The sequence below is a fragment of the Adelges cooleyi genome, unplaced genomic scaffold, assembly GCF_023614345.1.
Source record: "Adelges cooleyi isolate 19-005CV unplaced genomic scaffold, UGA_ACOO_1.1 ACOO_flye_CR_arks_rails_tigmint_CR_PRNA_9, whole genome shotgun sequence".
Taxonomy (NCBI): domain Eukaryota; kingdom Metazoa; phylum Arthropoda; class Insecta; order Hemiptera; family Adelgidae; genus Adelges; species Adelges cooleyi.
In genome coordinates, this window is record NW_026096579.1 from 14,981,300 (window position 1) to 14,994,505 (window position 13,206).

At 33.3% G+C, this 13,206-nt stretch overlaps 1 protein-coding gene across 3 annotated transcripts; it reads right to left on the bottom strand.

The window, feature by feature from the left end:
• Nucleotides 1-778: 778 nt before the first annotated feature.
• LOC126846640 (putative glutathione-specific gamma-glutamylcyclotransferase 2) lies at nucleotides 779-11,702 on the bottom strand. Of its 3 annotated transcripts, XM_050586334.1 has the most exons (4): nucleotides 11,515-11,696; nucleotides 11,268-11,442; nucleotides 5,556-5,591; nucleotides 779-1,838 (listed from the first exon to the last, which is right to left on the bottom strand). In XM_050586334.1, the coding sequence occupies exons 2-4, from the start codon at nucleotides 11,424-11,426 to the stop codon at nucleotides 1,386-1,388; spliced, it is 648 nt and encodes a 215-aa protein (XP_050442291.1). In that variant the 5' UTR covers nucleotides 11,427-11,442; nucleotides 11,515-11,696; the 3' UTR covers nucleotides 779-1,385. The 3 variants fall into 3 exon arrangements, with proteins under 3 accessions (XP_050442291.1, XP_050442290.1, XP_050442292.1); XM_050586333.1 differs by having other exon boundaries at nucleotides 11,268-11,695; XM_050586335.1 differs by lacking the exon at nucleotides 5,556-5,591 and having other exon boundaries at nucleotides 11,268-11,702.
• Between the last annotated feature and the right edge of the window lie 1,504 nt (nucleotides 11,703-13,206).

Here is a 13,206-nt window from a genome sequence, read left to right on the forward strand (position 1 = left end):
ACAACACACACGGTTTCGATTAATACCCACGGTATATATTCCTTGAGGCAATTATTATTCTCTTTTATCGCTAACAAAAGCCTGACGATCATAGATATATTATATAATAATTAATAAACTAGATTGCTAAGTGTACATGCCGCCAATAGAGATAATAATTGAAGTCACCGTTTTCCGCCATCTTTGTGTAGAACTTTATCACATGTTTATAACTCTTACCACTGTTTATCACTAGTTAAGTTGATAACACAGATACACATATATATACCATTTAATACACACATAAATGGCCGACGTCGACTTCAAGTTAGCATTCTAGTTTATTATATTATACTGTATATCTGTGCTGACAATTGACAAAATACTTACTCCGCGATATTAAAATTTGCTAATCGTGCTCGTTACTGATTAATAAAAGACGGATAACAGCTGATGATAAGAGAGAATTTTATAAAAAGAGACCGTTGTCAATAATAATATAATGATTGAGGATCGTTAAAAGTAAAACGGGAGAATATGTAGATTTTTGTAATTTTTTAAACCTATCCCCAGAAAATAAATATGGTTTCAGTATAAGCACAGCACAGAATTCGGCCCGCAGAGAGTTAACAGGCAAGTAGCGTTTGACGTCGCCCGGCAGTAGGCCTAACGCATAACAAATCACTCACCTATTTAGACATCACAACAATACGTACACAGCGATTGTGTTTAAATATTATTATAACAATGCACAGTGTTTATTTTTTTTTTTTTGGTAAGAAAAAAGATACATAACAGCTATCATTACATATTATATTATAACAACATTAATAACGTAGTCGGTACGCGTACAAAATAATAAGTTTAAAACAAAAAAAATACATATTACAAAATGTCGGTAACGTGATTTACATAGTTCTTACATGCTAGCACATATTTATTATATAATAAAATTTAACTTGACGTTACCCTGTTGAAGTTCACAAACTAAACGGAGTACTTTTTAACATACATAAATAATCACGATCGAATTTATCATAAATATAATATAAATATGTGTTCTACAAAATAGAATTTAGTTGTTAGTTACATTTAAATATTAATAAATAGCTATAAAATAATAATTCCAAGTTGTGGGCAATTTAAAAAAAAAAGTCGAACCAAAACGTCGAGGTACAACAATGTAAGTGTATTTAGGCAATATAGGTATTAAAAGTAAGCGTTAAAAATAGTTAATTACCATATTAAGTGTAAATATATATATATAACAATTCGGATGCTGACGTGACGTATACGCAATGGACACAAACGACGTAAGAACTCGGGAAAACTGACAACAGTTTTCGCGTCGGATAACGAAAGTTTCGTATCCGTGCGAAACGCGTAGTTTGTAGGAAGCTGGCCTTTCATATGTGCAGGCATCGCAGCTTCTTCTCCGGCACCATGGACGAGAACGACACGCGCTTATTGGTAGTAAGCACGTCGTCGATGTTGATACCGGCCTCGGTAAGCCGGCCAATGACCAGCCGTTCGAGCTCGGCCAACTCGGCGTCCAACCGGTCGTCGGGCGCGTACAGCCGTTCCCAGCGGGCCAGCAGTATCACGTACTCGGCGTTGTGGCCAGCCGGTCCCGAGCATGTGGCCACCTGCGCGGCCAACTCGTCCACCGGCGCCTCGCCCAGCCATTGGCTGTTGTCGCCGGTGGCCACGTACACCGTAGCGTTCACTACCCGGCTGCCGTCCTCCGAGTGCACGTCCACTTTGTGCACCTCGTAACCGCCCATGAACACTTCCCGCATCTGCAGATATTGGAAAGCGAACTCGTCCGGTAGGTGGAACGCTTTTCCCCATACGAAGCCCTGAAATCACAATAATACATCACTTAGATGAGCAACATGCGCAAATCAATAGGTTAAAACAATAATCGTAAACATGACAATTTCTCAACATAATAACTTAGATATCATCTATAATTAATTGTTGCTAATCGGCGACAATTCTTATCAAGCCTGCAAGTCCATATTCTTACTCTTATCATAATATAAGCTTATTGTATAGATTTAGTTAAGTATAGATTGTTTATGTCAAATAAAAATATATATCACCTAACATTTCCATGATAAAAATATAATTAACATGAACGTTTTTCTACTATAACATAATATTTGCATTGGCGCAACGTAGAAGTTCAAATTGTTCTAAACTTGTTCAGGCACAGCCTCCGAGTAAGGTTCATAATTTTCACTGAAATTCCCAGTGAGCTCTCAGAGGAGTTTTTAAAAAGTTTGAACTTCCTCAGCGCCCCCCTCCCCCCTCATCTAGTTGTGCCAATGAACATTTGAGGTGTATACTACTACAGTTATATTTTCATTTGGATTTTTTTTTACAAAAGCCGACCTTGCAGCAACACGTAGGGAATGTAGGTTAGCTAAATAACTCTGAAAATACATATTTTTAACCAATCGTCGGCTGTTGATTATCATATTATTTTAACTTAACACATTTCTATATACCTATTATTATTTCTTTTTATGAGCGTTCCGATCGCAACCGTTTATCATTGTGTCTTGTGTTGTGTAATATTGTAATATAATAATAATCGGTCGGTCGGTTAGGTTGGACTTCGATAATTAACAACAATATCCAAAAATGCAATAAAAATAAACTCACGTACACTCGATGAAATATTATGTGCGTTATTAATACAACACGGGTATATATAATATAATGATTAATGAAATATTATTATTTTACCAACAGTCACGCTTCTTTTATATATACACTTAGACACTTATATATACACATCGGTGTATACAGTATACCTATAATAATATAGGTATATCCTTTGGGTACGGGACACAATAATACACCAACGTGTAGAGTAAGTGTATGTATGTGTACCCCACACGTATTTCATTTGTTTCATTAATACTCCTGTACCATATATAATAGTATACACACTTGAAGATAATACAAAAACAACTCCTTTTTATTTCCCCACGTGAAATAGACGCCGGTGAAGTATGATTTTAATTCAGAAACTAAAATCTATAGGTAAAAATATATCCAGGTAACTATACCACTATAATAATAATATTACAGAGACCTTTTGACCGCACTAATGTCTATAATTAAACGACCAAGCCCTGTGGTACACCGCCATTCATGTATCTCTCTCTCTCTAATCGCGCTACTGTCATTTTTTTAAATAATAATTTACAATATAAAATGATTAGATATAAATGATCGAATCTATATAATTTTGTTGTGCCTTTAATACAAAATTCTTACCCGCGCATTGTGTTATTACTGTTGCGAGTTTTCGAACCGGTATTGATATTATTATTATAATATATATAAATTATAAACACAACCCTATTACAGTCATAATGTATATATTTTATTTATAATTTTTATATGATCAACCTTATATTATAAGTACCTGCGCGTCGGTCGGTGCAATAACAATTTATTTTTGATTGTGAGTGAGAGTAAAACATGTCCAATAATCGGGCATGTAATATTATTAAATTTAATAGGCTTGAGAAAACGCCGGGCGTATCTAGGTTTTTTTTAAATCAGAATCCGAATAAAAATAAAAATATTGAAAATCAATTTTGGAAACGTTCATATCGAATAAAAGACCAAGGGTTGACTAATTGAAATTAGTACATCCAACTTTGTCACAATAAGAAAAAGATATTGCTTAAGAGATCACACAATCAATAAATTTGACGGGTAAAATTGGATAAGAGCCAACTACAATAATAATTATAATTTACAACTTAGATAGATACTGTTATCATGGCTCATATACTTACAACTAGAAAAATGATTGAGTTTGGTATATTTAATCCTATGTAACATTGAGTTGTATATTTTTTATAATACAAATGTATCAAAGAAAAATTATGAATTTTAAAAGAATTTTTAAAGAATTTTAACTATTATAATAATAGTTGGTATACTTAAATTCAGTTTTATTACACTAGATCAATACAAGTATTATTATTAGTTGTATAATATTACGAACGGTACAATAAACAAAATATGCTCATTACCATATAACTACCCTGCTCGGAGATGTCCTATTATAGTTATTAATACAAGGGATGTGAATTATGGAAGACAATTAAAAGTATTGTAAAAATGTGTTAGTTATATAGTTATAGTTAACTCAATATATAAATTGAGTTGCTTAGTTTAGGTGTTCATTATGTTAGTATAATTCTGTAAAATAAAGCGATAAATGTGAAAATGTGTAATTGTAAGATTTTTATAATGATTTTACTCGTGTCGGCTTTGAAAAGAAACGCTGTACATTAGCCATAACTCATATTAGTCGAAAATGTGATTGCCAAGCACGACATAATATTTCAAGCGTGGCCTGTAATTTTGCAAATAAATCTTCAACGTAGATAAATAAAACGTTAATACGCAATTTCGAATACTAATTACAATAATAATCGTTTCTCACGACTAAATATTTAGATCGGCATTCATATAGACAAGACGCGACGACCGTGTAACTAGACTAGATAAGATAAACATAAATATTGTCATTTGTTATCTTGTATTTTTTTTTTCAAAGTAAACAGACGACGTTATCTTGCAGGTAAACCGATAAAGGATAAGCAACGAAAACACGTTTTTCTTATAATACAACTCACATAATACTTTGTCTGCATTAAACTAATCTCTCTTTCTCACTCTAAAAAAACCTCAGATTTGCAACCTCTACCGGTTGCGTATCGCATTTGTTATATTTTAGTTCATTCATGTTTAGTTTATATATAAAAAAAACCCATTTCGTTTCTTCGTTTACACATATTTATCATACACTTGTATGATAATTTTCAACAGACACAGCCACAGCGACAGACCAGAGCCGCGATGAAGTGAGGGTTACACGAACAAGATGCCAATAGACATATGAATTGTAAGCATTTCAATATTCTTACAGACATAATATGATCACACAGTCTGCCATCAAGAACACAATACCAACGAATATAATATACATATTATAATTATTAAACATCTATGGTGGTGAACGGGGAGAGGTCTTAGCCCCTTGACTAAAATTTAGCCCCTCCTAAAAAAAAATTATTCCTCGTCGACTTGAATATTAATGAAATTTTATTATTTTGTCGTTTGAAAAATAATTGAAAACTAATGATTAATGAACGTTGTTAAAACTCAGAAAATATGTTTGTTCAAGTAAAATAACTATAAATAATGTGTTTTGAATAACTGTAACAACTATGAGTAAGTGTGTAAGTCGAATTTTGGTCAAAATTGACCAAGTGCGCTAGGATGTAGCCGAAGCGCCTAGCACACCTTGAATAACCAAAAAAATGTATTTTATCCTATATAAATGACTGTGATAGTATGCCAAAAAAAAATGGCTATTAACATAGTATCCTCATTACTGTATTAATAAGTATACATTATAGTTCAAACTCTAAATTAAGATTTTTCGAAAAATTGCCTATACTTTACTCCTTAAAAATGGCCGGTGTGGCGTCCTCTTAAAAGTATACAAAGTATTAATAAAATAATATGAATATACTAACCTCTGGGTTTTCGACTAAAGTGGCCACTCGTCCTGGCTGAAAAAAAATGTAAACCAATAAAGTTAATACAAAGCAACAACAATAATAAATCATAAAAAACAAATTCAGGCCATGACATCCAAAGTATTTTTATTTTATTTATTTACGCCCAATTTTTCGTCAGTCACAGTTTTGACCATACAATTTTTTTTATCAACTTTTGAAAGAGATTGAAGAAAACTAACAAACATCGCAATATCATTTAGCTCTGTCTTTTATTTTTTTTAAAGGTTCTTATACTTTTTAGTTAAGTCGCCTTTCGATATTATAATTTCAATAAATAGATAAACAGTAGTTTAAAATATAGTATTAAACATTAGCAATTACACTAAAAACGAAACAGGGAATTAAATGTTGGCAGTTGGATAATACTGTATGTACAACACAACACATTCGGTGGCTTTACACGTCATATTAGACACAGTTATAAAGGAGTACCGTTCACATACAATGTAATAATATGTGTATAATATATATTATATGAAAGTATATCTCCTCGGTGACAGTACAATATGAAATCCGAGCATGTATAACAAAAGTACAGTGCACTGTGACGGTCTATGAAGATTTTCTCGGTTGTAAAAAAAATTGAACATAACGTCGGACAATAGTATTGATATTGAGGTATAATGATGCATGGGTAATATTGACTTTCTTCCGATACAGTTTGTGTTGAAAACACCCGCCCATCTTTTATCTAAACAATAGGTTTTTTTTTATTTTAAAGATAGAACCTGTAACTGGGATAATATTATTATTATATTTAAAAATCTGATAGAAAGCCGCCTCTTATCGAATATTCGATATTATTATTGCCAATTTCTTTCTAGCTACGCGAATTAAACTTACAATAGAAATTTTTATACAGAATATTTTTTATTTTTACAATATAAATGTTAACGTATATGAAAAATTAAAACGTCACGGTCATGATAATAATTTGATGTACAGAGAGATAAGTGGAACCGTCATAATAAGATAATATCATGTTAAAAATGAGAACTATATTTACCAGCATTGAAATCTCATATACAATTTTTACGATTTTCTAAAAGCTCTATATTTAAATTAAAAAATAACCTCAATACTAGATTGGATTTTATTTTATGTACTTATCGCATCGCATTCCGTGTAATACAGATAATAGGTGTATGGGTTCTATAAACTCGGTTGACTATTAAAATAGATAATTTTTTTATAATTATTTATAGGAACACCGTTTGATAATGTTTAATCCTTTTCATGAGTATTTAATCAACTTGACATGCCGGTATGCATTGTCAATTGCTCTACTGGTAATAGTAAACAATGTTTGCACCAGTTTATTATTTTGCTTATTGTAGCTGATATCGTAGTTGACATAAGATTGGCAAAAAAAAAATTATTTAACATTGTACAGAAGAGATTATATAATAATAATTAACCATGTTATTCAATACAGACATGGGTAATGCGCAAAAGATTTTCCTGCAGTGCTTACTGGTGTAATGTATATTAAACCAGTTTAGTTTAAATTTGCAAAGATTAATTAACGTTCGCCAATATAATATGAACGTTTATTAAGTGGGTTACACATTAAACAAAAGTCGTTGTTTAGTTTGCACTTTAAACAGTCACGTTTGATAGCCTTACATCGACCGTTAGCGTTGTTAATTGGAAAAAAAAATGTATAAACCGGTTGTTATTTGTTTGCGACTATTTGCTGTCTTCCTTAGTGTTTTTTCATTTCTATAAATTATCAACAATTAATTGAATTTTAAATTTTTACCGCGTTTTGTAATAGTTGAAAAATTACGAATAAATTGTAATTATTAACATAAAATAAAATGTGAATTTTAACAAAAACAATATTATAAGAACAGGTATTTAGGTACCAGAAACGTTCAATTTCCTGATAGCATTTTTAAAAAAAACGAGTACTAAAAAATATGATTCTATTTAGCCATATCCGTCTACCATTTATATAGACATTTTATTCTATTATAGAACTAAATCTACAACGGATCACCTTACAAAACTAATTAAACCGAGTATTGCTTTTTTTTTTTAATTATTATTGCTCATGAACCCACGTGACCTTTGACAATCACAATAATTCACCGTACCTACATTATATATATTTATTATTGAAGATAAAATGCGATACGGTGGCGATTCCGATAATAATTTGCACTGCGTAATTAGTAAATTCTCAATAATTGATTTAAAAAAGACAGTCTGAGCGCTTAATACCGTTGTATAAATAATTAGCAAATGCAGAATAATCGCACGTACGATTATTACCATTTACCGATAACCCGGTGTAGCTCTGTTCGCAAGTTCGTACAAAAAAAAAAATGAAATCAAGTTGTTTTTACCAAATAATAGGCAAATGTGTTAAAATGAATTGTTTAAACTGAAACGTACGTGGATTTAAACTTTTGAGTTCGAGGACAAACGTTTGTTATCATCGTTAATGTTCAGATAGTATGTAGATTTTGAACCGTAAGCTTTTTGGACCACCAAACGCATCTTAGATCTAAGACGTCTTGTCCTGCCCTATGATGCAGCCATATTATATTGAGTCTGAATAAACAATTCTTATCAAAACTTTACTGGCAACAAAAAAAATACTCAAACTCTGGAAAAATCACTATTGTACATACGCCATTAGGAATTGGCGGGGATATTAAAAAAATTGAACTGAAAAATCAACAATTTACAACAATCGAAACAAATATATTTAAAAATACCGTTAGTGGTGATAAGATATTAATGATAACAATGTCTTGAAAAAAAAAAAAATATATTTTACGATGAGGGGTAAAAACCTATTTACCGTATTGAGTACCAACCGCTCAACGATGAAGACTATTTTTTCTATTGTGTGGTCATACTGGTTTTAGTCCCTTCTGTTTACTTCACTGTCGCATACAAGCTAGTACCTATAATATTACACGGTTTGAACAAGACAAGACGATTCGGTCAAATATACTCGTTATATATGTACATAAAATAACATTGAACTTTCGATGCTTTTAAATTATAATAATAAAACCCGCCGCCTTATTTCGGGTAACTGACCTAAGCGCTACGGTTTAGAAATAGATTCGATAATATTGTATTGAAATTCGATTGGTTTTAACGTGGAAGAATTTAAAAAAAATTTATAATTTTCTGTTTCTACGAAACATCCGAAGGTCGCTCAACTGTGGTTTAACTTCTGTAAAAATAACGCACGCGCTAAATACCATATCGTTTGCATTGAGACAAACAACGATAATTATATTTTTAGTAATAATAACAACAGCAATAATAATAATATTAATAATTATTGTATACACTAGCAGATAGAAGCGTCGCACATGGCGCGACGTGTGTGAGGTCGTCGGATAAGCGACGATAAAATTATTATTATTATTCAAACACTATCCATATTTTTTTTTGCTTCCTGTACGACTTTCAAGGCTTTTTCTAGCCCTTCGGAAATTGGCAGAAGAAACAGAAAACAAAAGATAGTGGACTTTGCCGGCAACCGAGTCGAGTAAGGGGTTAAAAAAAAAAAGCGGGGTGATAAGGAATATAATAATTTTCTTTGGGGCGACCTACTTAAAAAAAAAAAACAACATATCGTCGTACTCGCTATGTAACCCTGTAAACCCGAGTGAAAGGCATTAAATATACATTAATACATAAAATTGTCATATTATTATAGTGCCTATGGTAAAACCACCGGAGGTGTAACGATAAGACATTTAATATCGGTTGAACGGTTTACAGCAAAGTACACAAAAACAATATTATACTATTCAACGTTCACCGCCGTACCCAATAATTTAATAAAATATTTCACAACAATTTTCGGCTTGAACAACAGATGTGTCATCCAGTCTCGTTGTTTATGTAAATGAGACGGTATTTTTTTTTATATTGTTATTCGACGTGAATGAACGATTTTTTATTATATTAAAAGAGCTAAAACGAGAATTTTGTCCAATACAAATCTAAAGAAATATAATATATTATGTACGTGTACATTTTTTTTGAGTACCACATGTTTGATTTTTAAATCCATTCTTCTCTTTCCCCCCTCCTCCTGCTCCGCTGTAAATTGACAAGTATGTACAAGGGGGGGGACAGCGAATTGGTGTTTCGCAGTGCGGCGGAATTCTCAATATTCTACTCAGGCCGAATTCGCAGGTTAATAAAAGATTACATATTATACATACATATGCATTGATAGACGAAAACCTGTTATAAAAAAATGCGGACGTATCGTTAACACGGATCGTGGTAAATGGCAAAAAAAAAAATTGCTTCACAACGTTTTACAGTATATTCATCCGTTGAAACGTGACCGTGTCTGAGAACCATTGAATCGGTACGAATAATAATTGACCGTCTGTCTGGCATAAACAGAAATTACATCTCCGTTGAAAACGGCCGCAGTAACGATAATTATTATTTAGCAGCAGACTAAGTATTATACTCTCTATCCCATATAAGAAAGGTAGTGCGCAAAAAACTAAAACGCGTCACTCCTGGCTGCGTAGCTAGGAGCATACGAGGTAATTTTTTTTTTTTAATGAAATCTAGGTTGATGGTCACAGCAGTAGGTGTTGTAGCGTTTGTCTTTCGAAGAGGTATATAATAGATAAAAACGAAAAGGTAATGAACGTATTTTATATTGTTTTAAAATGTCAAGCGAACAAACGTTTTTGCAGCTTTTAAGATTAAGACAATCACAACCGCAACAGTGCCTGCTCCAAGAAGGGGAGAGCGGTGCACCCGTACCGGGCCCCTTGCAGGCCGTTTAACCGCAAAAAAAAACATAAAATGTCTTTTTAAGTTTTCCTCATATTCGAATAATTGCTATTCATAATGCGACCGTCTAAAATATAGTTTTTTCTTACGAAATTAAAAACACTTGTCATTATAACATTAAAATTAATTGTATTTACATTTTAGTATTTTTACCATAACAACTATGTATGTGTTTTATATAAGAGAATCGCAAAAGCTAGCCAAGACCCGCGAATAGATGCTAAAACACTAAAATATCATAGGATGATGATGATTATAGTTAAAAATTGTTGTCTTGATTTGCAAATAATATTAAGTGAAGGTGATTCTAGGAGCAGATTTATATTCGTGGAACTGCAAATTTTTCAAAATTATGACAACAACATCTGCAGGCATTAGCATGTTTGAATAATATGTCTAGTTCATTTCCCAAGACAGGGGTAGCTATCAGAATAATGCTCACTACACTGTAGCTGTTGTTGAGTGTACATTTTCCAAACTAAAATCTACAAAAATTATTCAACAAGCACAACTCTATCCCAGCACAAGTTACCTGGCCTGTCCCTTATCAGTATCGAACATGATATTGGCGATTCTTTGAGCATGATGAAACAATAATTGATAAATGTATAAAATATAATATAGAGCCTAGGTAGTACAACTCTGCACTGAACTACAATACCGATTGACAAAAAAAGTACACACATGGATAGATATAGCTGTATAATATTGAAGTATAAGTCACACAAGTAAAACGCGGTAGCGTCGCCCCCGGCAACAACCAGAGCCGTGGTCGCAGGGGTAACCAAAATGCGGGCTTATTGCGTCAGCCGCACGTGCCATTTGAGTTTCGGGTGGTTTTAACAAAAAAAAAAAAGGTAAAGCGTTTACCTTGTTTTTGGTCCCTCTGTGAGCGATGTTGCCCTGCCAGAATTTCCTCGAAAATCCCTGCACGTAGCCGACCATGGAGTCTTTGTACTCGAATCCCGGATTCCAGCACAACGACCCGTACCCGAACACCCAGTACTCGTTGCCACCGTCGTCGACCATAATTACAACGTGCGTTCTATTTTTTTTTTTTGTTACAAAACGATTGGCGAAAATATTATAATAATTAATACTACAATACCGTACCTACTTGTTATTTATAATGTAGGCGATTTTATATTCAAAATAAACGATCACTTTTTTTAAAGTTATTATAACAACACCGTGATAACGTGTGACGGCCGACGGTTGCCGTCTAACGGTGGGGTGGACGCGGCCGAGGCGATGGTGATTTGGCGCGATCCGACGCGAGACTGTGACCGACGGGACGGCGCGCGGTCGGACGGTCTGAACTCGCGCGTGGCCACCGCCGTCCCGCACGGCGGCGGTGGCATTCGGCGTGTGCGCGACGCTCGCGGCGGTGCGCGAATTCTGGCAGATTTTACTTGTATCATATTATTATATATATATATATATATATATTATTATTGTTATTTACTTTTTTTCTACTTGCGGCGATCAGCTGATGCCGCGCCGTCTGCGATTCTGCGCGTTCTCCGCAGCTTTCCCCGCGCGTCGCTACCGCGCGTTAAGGTCAATTAACTCAAGACATTCACATTGACTATACAGGGTGATTCATAAACTCCGAGTGCGATGCTAACGAGGACACGGTACGAGACGGTGCCCTCGCCCAACGCCCCACGCTACACTAGACTCCAAAGAAGTCCAAGAATAATAATCGAACACACAACTATATTAACAATATAAGTCAACAGGACGTCGTACAGTCGATTTTTCAACAGAATGCGTTTAACTCGCTCCGTGATTATTATAGAGCAAAAATGCCCATTGCAAAAAAAAAAAGATGACAAGATTTTGGAAACAACGTCAATTTTCATATTATCATACTTTTATTTTTTTTTTCGACGATAATACTTATATTTAACATTCGATTTCATAATATGAGTTTTTGCTTCAAGACAACCACGGACTTGCTATAAGATTTTGCGATGACAAAAAAAAAAAGTTAAACCGCTGACAAAGATGCTGTGATAGGACGAAAAATAAATTAACTATCAAAAAAAGAGTTCTAATTACTACACTAATAATTGCACATTACAGTTTAAGTTTTAAATTTAGATTTTGCAAAAAATAGATAGGTCTATCCTGATAGACCTAATAAAATGTTTTTCGTATCGATACAACTGTGCATAACAACACACATTATTTTATTTTCGTCAATTCAACACAAGTTCCAAAATAATTTCCTTTTGATTTAGACGTGATTTATGAACTCAACACATTATACAAACGCAGGAGGCGTTTTTCTAGAAATATTGCACGGCCCCTTGGGAATACAAGCAACCGTTTTACCATTGACTTAAGTTGCTGTCAGACAACTTCAAACTTGACATTTATAGGTCTCGACAACAACCAAGATGCGGACTTATTGAATATACAACTAAAGCGTCTATAGTATCTGATTGGTATAGACTACAAATACATAGATAGTTAGAAATAACTTATAATTATATTTTATCGTTTTAGTACAGTATATGTATGCAGGCCTGTATGTATGTACATTGTACAATAGGCCATGGATATTGACATTGTTGACAACGGTATCCCTTATCAATGTTTGTAGTCGCATTAACATAATAATAATAATTTATATAAACGTCCACCAGTATGTTAATGATTTCAGTGTATTTAGATGATATGTTAAATACGGTTGTCGGCGCGAAGGTTAAATTCAAAGGCAATCGTTGTGAATATTTTGATTGTTTCGTTGACTTGGAAGAGTTTTACGTTGTTACAAAACTAGACAATGTAGTGGAAAAAA

Coding starts and splice junctions, on each gene's coding strand:
- LOC126846640 (XM_050586334.1), bottom strand. CDS start 11,426: ATGGTCGACGACGGTGGCAACGAGTACTGGGTGTTCGGGTACGGGTCG. Junction 5,592..11,267: donor ACAGAGGGACCAAAAACAAG/GTAAACGCTTTA, acceptor ATTTTTTTTCAG/CCAGGACGAGTGGCCACTTT. Junction 1,839..5,555: donor CTTTAGTCGAAAACCCAGAG/GTTAGTATATTC, acceptor TTGTGATTTCAG/GGCTTCGTATGGGGAAAAGC.